We start from the raw sequence: 12,074 nt of genomic DNA on the forward strand, positions 1-12,074 counted from the left end.
AAACAGACTGAAAATAGCTTCTAGGCCCTTGCCATTCCAGCCCAGAGAGAATATCTGTCATTAGCTCTTCCTTCAAATGTGCTCTCCAGCCCTCTCATTGCAATGCAGTTGTCACAGACATTTCCCCACTTCCTCCCCCTTCCCCTCACCCTGAATGCACCTCTTCTGTTGGTCATGTGTCTCTCTTATCAGATAATTGAGTTAAAAGTGTATATAGTCTAGACAAATTCTGCCAGATGAAACAAGATGACAAAGGAGTACATTTTAAGAAATAATGACCAAAAGAGGACCTGTCGTGCACCACTCCACTCCTGATTGATGGGCTTCATTACTTAGCTCCGGCCACACGAGAACCACATGCATTAAGAAATCTGTATACTCTGCTCTCTTAGGGCTATCTTTGCTTAACATTTAGAAAAATCAGTGTCATTTCTAAATGCAGAGAAGGCCCAGCTAAAATAAAATAGATAAAAGCAAAGCCCTCAGGAAATGAGACTTGAAAGGATGCTCTGAAGAAGACTTGGATTAAGAGACAAACAAAACCTTTCTATTTTCAGTCAGTAAGAAAGGCAGCAAGTTACGTTGAATAGCCCTGAGTTCTGATCCTGGTTAGTCATGAATCACTGTATTACTTTAGGGAAGTCACATAAACTTTCTGGGACTCATTGTTCTCATTTGCAATATGAGGAAGTCAGTTTAGATAATTTCCAAGTTATTTTCTCAGTCTGAAATTCCATGATGCTAAGATAGAAGATATCATCTACTAATAATACTGTCATAAAATAACCTGAGCAAGTCTCTCATCAGAATGACTGGGTTCAAATCCTGCCTCCATTTTTTTTTTTTATTGACACTAAGATCTTTGGTCAGATTTTAACTTCCCTAAGTCTCAATCTTCTCATCTGTAAAATGGGGATAACAACAGTACAAATGCAATAGAATTGTTGGTGAATTAAGAAAGATAATTCACATAAAGCCTTATCATGGTGCTTGGTGCTCAGAAGCCAGTCCAATAGTAGGAATGTAACAAGGACTACAGTCTTCTCAGAAACACCTAAGAAGGAAAATAAAATGTACATTTCTGTGTATTTGCTTGATGAGTTTCCAATATCCTAATTTGATATTTAAAAAATCATATGTTAATAAAGCCTAGTTAATTATATTCCTCCTCCTAAATTCTCAGTATCACAATTAATATGTCAGTCTAGCATGGAGTGGAGCTGGGGAAGTGGGCCTGAGGCAACAGCTAAACTCTGCTTTTCACTGAGCCTCAACCTTATGGCTTTTACAGCTTCCAGGCTTCTGGGGAGCTCACCTCAGACCCAGCTAGCCACCATCTCTGTCACTAACAAAGATTTAGAATACATGTGGCAGTGGATGGTCTGACTTCCATAATTTTCAGTCTTAACTATTCACTAAAGCCAGTCTGTCCTTAAAAAGGAAAAGCACTCCAGAACCACCGAGCTTTTGTTCCCATGGCAACAGCGCAGGTCAATAGCTGCAGTCACACCTTCATCAGCCTTGATTGCATCTGGCAATTTACCATCTTCTGTGCTTCCTTTTGTTTGAGCCTCTCTCATTTGCTTAATTCCCATCTCTATTGGGAGAATCGCAAAATGCAAAACTACGGGAGCTGAATTTAAATTAAAAGCTATGGGAGCCTTAATAAAACACTGGAGAGCACGGCTTATTTTATAAAACTCATAGACATGTGCTTGTTAGAATCAACTCCCATATCCTGAACCTCAGAATCTCGCTTCCCCTATTCGATGCCACTTCTGCCTTCCAAGATCCTATTCTGATATCATGGGTATCAGCTTTGTCAGGATAAAGCCCAAATTCCTCAGCTTGTCACACAAAGCCCTATATCAGCTGACCTTTGCTCACAGCACCACCTTCCTCTTGCCCGTCTCCCTTTACACTCTACACTTAGGTGGTATTTCTCTTCTTTCACTTCTTGAACACATCCTATCCTCTGGCTCCTCACACATGCTGTCCCCTCATTTTGGAACATCATTCCCTCAGCCTCCTTGCCTGGCTATCTCGTAATTGTCCTCCAGGTCTCAGTTTAGGTGTCACTTTCCACAGGAAAGCCTTCTTAACCCCAAGCCTGGAGAGTCTTCCATTACACCACGTGCTTCCCTGTTACACCATTATCTCAATACATTCTAATAGCCTGTAGAAGTATCAGAACTCCTTAAAACTGTGTAAGCCCAGCGAATGCAGAGGCAGGGTCTGTCTCTACACCCTCCATCCACTAACCCCACTGCTGAATTTGCAGTGCTCCTTAAGTGTTTGATATATCACAGGCGCTTCACAAATATTTGTTGCATGACTGAAATCACTTTATCCTACTAGATCATGAGAGTCCCTTGTTATAAATTTCATGACTTTGGTGTTCTGCAACTTCCTGTCTATCCAACTGTAAGCATCTACCAGAAGGTTCTTTTATTCAAGATGTATTTGCAATTTTCCTATCCTTCACAGGGATTTCAGTAGATAACCAGTCACTTAAAGTGGACAAATTCTAAAATCCCTGGTCTGTGGTCTGTGTTTTTTTTTCATGATTTAGTCCACTAACCACTGATTTTTAGGTCAGCTCAATGCAGTTATCCTAAAAAGACTTAAAAATAAGGAACAAACAAAAATGTTGAAGTAAATGAAATAAGTAGCACTACTGAGCCATACACCTATAGTCATCAGACAAGTCCACTAGCCTGAGGCCCAGCAAGCCCTGGACCCCTTCTTGCTACTATACAGAGTCTTATGTTTCAGAGCTCATCAGTCAGCAGTCAGGGGAAGGGAAGGACAGACACACTGTTTGCTAAATGTGACACTACCTGAATTCAGTGACTGGGGATCACAGGGACAAATCTTGAGCCAGGCACTAATGTTGAAGAGGCAGCTACTCAGTACGTGGTATACTGACACCATGCTACTTTGAGGCTGAAGTTTCTGACACTGCGACATTCTGAACTGTCAGCTTCTGAAATTATTAGCAAGCATCCCATGCAGTGGATACCCTCCCTTTATCTCTGAGCCTTCTCTGATCCCATCATTAATTTCATTTCTATTTCTGAGTGAAACCCACACCTTGACCTCTAGCCATCAGTCTGGCCCATGCTGAATTTCAGATGTCTGAAGGATACTAACACTGCATAGAAATAAGCATTAGATGGTGAGCTATGTGAGTCAAATGCTTCCAAAGGACATTGGGGGCAGGAGAGTTCAGGCATAAATGTCTAAGTCACCTGGGGAAGAAGTGTGAGAAGAAGCTGGGAGCTGAGGAAAGCCTCATGGAGCACCACTGTGCTGAATGGGTGTACAAGAGGAAAGGAACTTGCAAAAGAGCTGAGGAGGGGAGAGAGGGAACAAGAATACCATGCTGCAAAGTGATAACACAATATAAGCACTAAAAGGGGATGATGGAGTTTATAACTCCCTGAATCGTAAAAAACCAGCTGGTTATTGTGGCTTAGAAGAGCAGTTAAAAATGTGGAAATAGGGTTTCCCTGGTGGTGCAGTGGTTGAGAGTCCGCCTGCCGATGCAGGGGACACGGGTTCGTGCCCCGGTCCGGGAAGATTCCACATGCTGCGGAGCGGCTGGGCCTGTGAGCCATGGCTGCTGAGCCTGTGCGTCCGGAGCCTGTGCTCTGCAATGGGAGAGGCCACAACAGTGAGAGGCCCGCAAAAAAAAAAAAAAAAATGTGGAAATAGGGTCATCTTTCCCCTCTTTTCCCTTTCCTCCATGGAACCCAATGTCCAGTCTCCCCACTGGCCTAAGTGCCACACCTGTTCTGCTCCTTCTACTGATGTGGCACGAAGCTCACTCGTACCGAGACAGCAAAGAAGTCTCATGGCACTGAATTTCTATTAAAATCTGGCTTAATATATCCTTGCATAATAGTGATGTTCAAAATAATATTTGTAAGTTTTCCCATTTTGTTATTTTCCAAAGTATTTCAGCAATTTCACTAAAAATGTTAGCCTTCAAGAAAACACCTTAATGATTTGATCGGCAAACATAATTGAGCATATCCTATAAGCGAGTACTGGTGATCAAGCAGGGAGTAAGACAGAAAATGTTTCTGCCCTCATGGAACTTACATTCTAGGTAAAGAGAGCAGATTATAAACATACAAGAACACTTGTCAGGTAGTGATAAGTCTATGAAGGCAACTAAAGCAAGGAAAAGGGTCTGAGATTCACAGTAGGGGGCCATTTCAGATTCGGGGGTCAGCTCTGAGTACGTGTCCTTTGATCAGAGAGTTCAATGAAATGAGGAGTTCACAGTGTGAATATCTGGAGGAAGAGCAGTCAGGGCTGAGATAATGTAATGTCCCTGAATTCAGGCAAGTTTGAGGACCAGCGAGAAGGCTAGTGATCACATAAGTACACTTCCATGACAAGGACGGGTGCAATTACCAATATGTTTACCAGTAGCCAACTGTTATCTACATTCAACAAGGTTAGAAAGGCAGTAAAGGCAGACAACTTCTTCCTCCTTTTTATATCTACTTATCTTACTAGCACTTCTTTTTTTTTTTTTTTTTTACGGTACGCGGGCCTCTCACTGTTGTGGCCTCTCCCGCTGCAGAGCACGGGCTCCAGACACGCAGGCTCAGCGGCCATGGCTCACGGGCCCAGCCGCTCCGCGGCATGTGGGATCCTGCCAGACCAGGGCACGAACCCATGTCCCTGCATGGGCAGGCGGACTCTCAACCACTGCACTACTAGGGAAGCCCCTTACTAGCAATTCTTGTGTGTGTGTGTGTTGGGGGGAAACAACAGAGGGGGTAAAGGAAATTGTCATTCAACTTCTCTTTTGACCATACATGCCCTCCATTCTCCGTCCCGCTCCTATTTCCTATTCTCGTTTCTCTCTCTCCTTCTCTCATTTCCCCCACTCTTCTCCTCCTCCTCTTCTCTATCTTCGTCCCCACCTCCCCTTTCAAATTTCTATCTTCCATCTGCATCCTTTACAATATTTCTGTACCTTCTTAAAATCTCAAAAGTGAAAATCATCCTTGAGAGATAAAAAGATTGTTTACATCGGCTGAGAATAGCAGTTTGCATTTGAGTTAGATTATTAGCAAAATTAACCACATGTACCACAATTAAAAGAGGAAGGAAGTTGGGGGTGGGGAAAAAGACCCAGTAGCGTCAAATATAATGAGCGCGGCTTTACCAGGTACTTACAGAAATGTCGGCATGTTCACACCCCGTGACTCGTAGCTAATCTCTGCAGGGTTTCATGGCCAACATCCAGCAACAACGAGCACCAGGCTCCTTGCCCCTGCGCTCACGCCTGCAACTTGCCAAGTTTCACTTCAGTCTGACTTAACACTTCATCATAAAGGTAATAATAATATACCCCAATAAGAGGGTAGAGTAATATACTCCAACCCACTATTGATCTCACAGCAAATGGGCCCTTGCTTAGCTCACTGAGAAACCTTGCTTTACCTCCTCCCAATGAATGCTCAGACCAGACTGGTAAGGCGGCTCCTCCAGTGCCCACCTGTGGCTACTCACCTCCACAGGAGTCTCGTGATCCCTTTAGCTAATACCACTTCAGCTGTTCTGGATTAAACCCCCCTCTTCGTTCCAGCCTGATTCCCACCATCCTACCAAGACACAGATATTCTCTGGTGGTGTTTCTGGCAGGTAATTTTCAGTTCCTATGATTGAGTACTAGGTAGGCATGGGTATAGATTACTCTAGCAAAAAACTTACTGTTTGGGACTTCAAAATGACCATGTGGTCCGGGACCAACATAAATGCTTGAGATCAACATAAATCCTTTTCTCCTCTAGAAAGTGAATAAGAGCCATTTCAAACCTTGCCAGGCTTTATGGACTTTCATTAATGAGTAGTAAGGTACTGAACATTCTTTACTGTCTTGAGCACTTCCATCTTGACCCTTTCCAGTTATTTCTCAACCTGGTTGCTCTTCTAAAAATGTAATGTTGTCACTCCTCTGCTTAAAATCAGTTTTTAGATTCCACTTGCACGCACGTCAGAGTCCAAGCCACCTACCAAGACCTACGAGAAGCTGCGCTGTGTCTACTCTTCCCCCCTTTGCCAACACATCGGGTGTCACTTCAGCCCTCCCTCACCAAGCTCCAGCCACCATGGCTTTCTTTAAGTTCCCAGAGCACCATACATTCTTTCATGCCTCAGATCCTTTCCGTATGCTGGTTCCTTTCTTGCCCATCACCACATTTACATAACCCCTTTCACCCTCAGGTCTCAGCTTAAGCGTGCCTTTAGAGAGGCCTCCTTCGGCCATCTTATTAAAATTCAAATCCTCTTCCCTACTGAACGAATGCCATTGTTCTCAAAAACAGAACGCTTTCGGGCTTCCCTGGTGGCGCAGTGGTTGAGAGTCCGCCTGCCGATGCGGGGGACACGGGTTCGTGCCCCGGCATGCCGCGGAGCGGCTGGGCCCGTGAGCCATGGCCGCTGAGCCTGAGCATCCAGAGCCTGTGCTCCGCAATGGGAGAGGCCACGGCAGTGAGAGGCCCGTGTACCGCAAAAAAAAAAAAAAAAAAAAAAAACAGAAAGCTTTTTTTTTTTCACAGCACCTACTATACCATTTTTAGTTGTATCACTCAGGGTCCACTTGGGGAAATGGAAACCATACCAGTTTGTCTGAAAAGGGAGGACCAAATATAAAGCATCAATTTAAAAAAAGTACTGGCAGACTGAAAAGACCAAAAGAGGACACTGAGGTACCAGAGAGATAGGAAATGCAGGAAATAGCCACCAGACCTAGGGCTGGGGATCATCAGAAACTAGGAGGAGGTGTCCTGCAGGGCTGGGACCCAGAGCTCAAGGTTCCGTTTGCTTCCTGCCGGTCCCTCAGGAGCTTGGAGGAGGGCCTGAGGGGCTGGTTCTCAGATACCAAGGAAAGGGTGCTGCTTGGCTGGTGCCGGCAACTCTGACAAGGTGCAAAGAAGCTGGTTCTGGGAGTGCTGGGAGAATTAGAAACTGCGAACAACCAGTGATGCTGGAGTAAGTTAAATGACAACAGTACCTTCTCAGAACAGCAAGGAGAACGAGAACGAGCAAGGCCCCTTTTCCTTCCTGTTTGTTGCCTACCATTCTTCCTCACTGCCCGCTATTGACAGATCCTAACGTGGATACACCTGGCAAAGGAAAAAGGTATTGATAGTTTGCAGAGTTCCAGCCTGAGCAATTTAGAGCAGCATATCCAAGGGTGGGTTTGGAGACAGCTTAATAAATAGCATAGTATTTGTTTTTTGTCTTTTCTTTCGTACTAGACAGAACATGTTCAGGACCCATGTCTTTCTTTTCACTATTTTACCCCGTCCATTTGTACAGCACAGTAAGAAGTAAATAGAAGGTACTCAATAAATATTCCTTGGATGGATGAATTTATTAGATTGTTTTCAAAAGGACTTAGTAAAATATACAGTTCAATTCTTGTCAACTGAATAATATTGAGTGCCTCACATGGTGGTCTAAGTATTGGAGCTAAAATATGAATATGAGACAGTTCCTGACTATTTAGTAGGGAATTTAAGACATCGTCATATGACATTAAATAATAAAATGCCATTGCAAACATTCATATGTTTAAACGCCCAAAGAATTGAATAGGCAGCCAAATCTATAGGAGATCAGGAAAAGAAAAAAGGCAAATGTAGGTTTGGAATGATTCAAGAGACTTGTGGAAGAAGTTATGATCTGAGGCAGGCTTAGGAGGGGGTGGACAAGCAAAGCTGTGGAGGAGGGATGGGTTCGGCAGGTTTTCAGATGATTCTGATGAAAACGAAGTGAGAGATTAGTAGAAGTCACTGGAAAAGTGAATTTGAACCAGCTGTGTAAAATCATGAATTCTGGAGGTAGAATTATGAGTAGTATGTCTTTTACAAAGAGGTGACATTAAGAGGTTATATGCAAAGGAGTGATGTGGCCGTTGGGAATATTTTCTGCAGATGAATCGGGCAACATCATGGGGATAGATGCTGCATCACTGATTATGCAGAAACTAGAGCCAGAAAGACTAGTTAGCAGACTGGGACAACAATCCTGGGCCAGAAAAGACAGTGGAGATAGAAAAAGAAGAAAAATATAACAAGTAATGTTCAGAAGGAAGAATCAGTAAGACATAATGCAGAATTAATCCAGGGCAAGGAGGGTGGAGAGGATAGCTAGAGTTAATCCACAGTGATACATGCAGAGAGGATTCGGAAGGGTGGAGATAAAACAGAGATCATTAAGTTTGAACAGAAGAACTTGATTAATAATGTTATCAGTACAATAAAAGTTCCAGAAAATATTTATCCTCCAATAACTAAACCCACATTTTGAAAAGTTAATAAGAATCCGGAAGAACATATATGTCTTCATCTTGAGGTTCTTCAGAAGTACCAGGCTTCTGGCGGGTATAATAGTCACATGGTGTCTCATTTCCATAGATGTGTTCCTTGAAATTGGTCTGCCAAGTGTTTTCATATACTCCCTTGTCTGTTTCTTCTTTAGCTTGGGGAGGACACGCTTCCACATTTTCATAGTTGCCATGTGTGTTAGTGTCCTTCCCAGCAGAGCTGTGGTCTTCGGTTTGAACTGAGATTTTATGCCTTGGGCCGATAACCTGGGAGCTCAAGGAGACTCTTTTACTTTGGTCTTTTCTCTTTTTTCTCCTTTGCAAAAACTTTGGTAAGGTAAGTTGCCTTGTATTATGCTGTTTCCAGTGCCAAACACACCCAATTCCACAGATCACCAACAGTAAAAGAAGGGAAATTCCTATGGAAACGGCCACTGAAGTATTTCCACAGCTTTTCAGCATTTCTGCACAGTATTGTTTCGTAGTATGGTGTAGCCCTTAATGAATTCACAGGTACAGTCCACTGTAATTCTTTGTAGGATATGGTCTGAAAGTAATTTTGGAAGTTCTTTTAGGCATTTCTGTTTCAGATATGAAAGAACATCATGGCAAAGTCCTGGTGTACACAGAGGAGAGGTGAGTAAACTTGATTTTGGAAGCTGGCTCTTGTTGTAGCTGATGATTATACAACTGTTGTTGTATAATTGCACCGTGTCGGGGGGATTTCATTCAACTCTGCTTCCTTTTCTATCAATGAATCACAAAATGAAACACAAATGAGTGGAAACTAATAGCAGAGCAGAAAACTCAAGGAAGGGAAGGTTGAACGATCTACCATCCACGTGCCTGCTGTAAATCAGAAACATTTAAATGCGTATTTAGTACATAGCATAGTCGAAAATCTGCCAATTTCTACCACTACATTAAGCACCAGCATTTAGTGAGCTCTTCCTTCAGGGTAGAATACAGTACCAGCTGTTGCATTTAGTGATTTTTTGTTTTAATATAAAATACAGTACGAGCTGTTGTGTGTGTGTGTGTGTGTGTGGTGGGGGGAGAGTTAAAAGAACCTGTCTCTGCTGAAGCCTGAGTGGTTTTATCACCTAGATTTCAACATGGTTTTTGACCATAAGGCTAATAATTTTCAAGAGAAAGATAATGCTTCAAACACAATAGGAGCAAAGAGATAAGAGTATAGATGTGCAATCATTTCCATTACCCATCACCTCCTCTGTGAAACCTTGCCTGTCCCCCTTTGTAATGATCTGGGACCATGTCTTTTCCTTAATCACACATTCCTCTGTATCCCCATATTAATGAGTTAGTTCTCTATTATAGTATGGCAATCTAAATTACAGGAAATTGTTTGTTTTCCTATCTGGTTAAACGGTGGACAAGGGATCAGGTCTTTTCCTCTGAATACTCCTAGAGAAAAGCGTAACACCTAGTACAAAAAAGACACTCAGTCAATATTTATTGAATAAATGATTAAATAAACATAGGACTCCAAATCTAAGCATCTAATTGTTTAAGTTCACAGTTTAAAACTCGAGACATGTCTTCTAAAAGGTACAGTGTATACTTAAAAAAAGAAAAGAGCTCTTTGATGTAACACAAAATACCTAAAACCAAAATATTTAAAACAAAATTTGAAAGACTTCCTCTCACTAGTCTTCTCACAACTTCCAGCAAATAACTTCCGTTTAATTAAGATAATTTTAGAGTGCTACCTGTTGATGCTTTAAAATGGCAAAGAGGAGAGAAAAATGGAAGTGTTCAACTCGGCTGAGTGTTCTATTATGATTTTATCAACAAAATATTATTACTGTATGTTTTTAGCCTAGTCAAAGAAATACTTATATCCAATATTGTTTTCATTATTGTTTTCTTCCAGTTTTATTGAGATATAATTGATATATACCACTGTATCAGTTTACGGTGTACAACATGATGATTTGATATATGTGTGTATTGTGAATTGATCAAAACACTAAAGTTAGTTAATATGCATCAGCTCAGTTACAATTTTTTTTCTTGTAATGAGAACTTTACGAGCTACTCTCTTAGCAACTTTCAAATAAATAACACAGTATTGTTAACTATAGTCATCCAATTTCATAGTGCTTATGAGATGATTGTCATGATCCACTGAATGTCATCATCAATAATATTTAGTTATTTGGGGTCAGCTTCTAAACACTTTTATATGGATTATCTCATTTAATCCTACCATGCACAGCTGTCATGTTAAATAGATACTACTGTTATGCCCATTTTATATGTGAGAAAAGAGAGGATTAAAAAAGTTAAGTAACTTCTTTAATGACTAAGAAGTGATTAAATCTGGATTCAAGTAAAAATTTCCCCCAAATATTATTCCTACCCACATTTCTATGAATGTCTATCAAGCACATCCATTGCTAAATTTTTATAGATGATTAGCTCTGAGGTTCTTGAGTGTTCGGAATCGTATCTTATTCATCTTTATATTACCAGCAGCAGTACTAGACACAGAATAGCTAGCTTGCTAAATATGTGTTAATGAAGGGAGCAACCTGCATTAGGATAAAAATAGTCATGATAAACAGGAAAAAAGAAACCCCATGAAATTGTGCCCTGCTCTCAGTAGGAACTCATGTACAACAGTGAACTTTTCTAAATTTGTTCAAGGTTAGAATACATCAATGTGCAAATTTTCAATTGGCATTTCACATAAAATATGAAATTAAATAGGAGATGCAGTTAACTCATAACATTTATTTGATAAAACTATAGGGACAGACACCCCAGACTGCAACATCTTTTACTCTCTTTGGAACTTTTGTAGGTTCCCTCCTTTAAAAGGCCAGACACAGTGCTTGTATTCAAAGGCAAAGGTTTGGCAAGTGACTTTAACCATTCGGAGCCCACTTCCTTTTTTTGCAGCAGTTGAGAATTGACCATATGTAAGATATTTCATGGTATAAATGATTACTCATTTAAGTAAATATTTGCCAGCATATTTGAACTAAATTTCACATATTGATTGAAATTAATCAGCTTTTTAAAAGCTGCCGGGATTGCAACAGCAGTGAGGAAGGCTAACTATTGTCCTCTGAGGATAAGGTAAGAAATTGCTCTCTGGATTTTCGAGAGGAGAATTTATTTTTAACCATCTATGTTCTTCTATGTAGACATTCCAGTATATTCCCAATATATTTTTTTTTTTTTTGGCGGTACGCGGGCCTCTCACTGTTGTGGCCTCTCCCGTTGCGGAGCACAGGCTCCGGATGCGCAGGCTCAGCGGCCATGGCTCACGGGCCCAGCCACTCCGCGGTATGTGGGATCTTCCCGGACGGGGGCACGAACCCCCATCCCCTGCATCAGCAGGCGGACTCTCAACCACTGCGCCACCAGAGAAGCCCTACATTCCCAATATTAAAGCTGTTTGTCAAAGTAGTGTTCTCTGAGATAAAGACAAGGAGATATTTTACAGGAAAATAAATGCATCTGTCCTCTTTCTTCAAAATAACAATAGGAAAACCCCTGCAAGACATGAATAAAGACCTACTAGAATGGGATACATATGTTAAACAAGAGTCCTTCAAATATAACTTATAGGTTTCACTTTGCCCAATTTGAAAGAAGACTGCTTCTGTTTTGGAAGACAATTCCAACAGGTTACCTAACAATTATTTGTCTTAAGACCACAAATTGTTGACAAACTTCTGAAATTTTC

General features: G+C 41.5%; 1 protein-coding gene across 5 annotated transcripts in view; it reads right to left on the bottom strand.

The window, feature by feature from the left end:
• Positions 1-8,319: 8,319 nt before the first annotated feature.
• Positions 8,320-12,074, bottom strand: part of GAPT (GRB2 binding adaptor protein, transmembrane) — a 35,649-nt gene continuing 31,894 nt past the window's right edge. For all 5 annotated transcript variants that reach the window (XM_060009462.1, XM_060009463.1, XM_060009461.1 and 2 more), the window contains one exon: positions 8,320-9,103. In XM_060009462.1, the coding sequence (XP_059865445.1) occupies positions 8,345-8,818 (474 nt within the window). In that variant the 5' untranslated portion in view covers positions 8,819-9,103 and the 3' untranslated portion in view covers positions 8,320-8,344. The remainder of the gene's footprint in view (positions 9,104-12,074) is intronic.

This window comes from Delphinus delphis, chromosome 3, assembly GCF_949987515.2.
Source record: "Delphinus delphis chromosome 3, mDelDel1.2, whole genome shotgun sequence".
In the NCBI taxonomy this organism is placed as follows: Eukaryota; Metazoa; Chordata; class Mammalia; order Artiodactyla; family Delphinidae; genus Delphinus; species Delphinus delphis.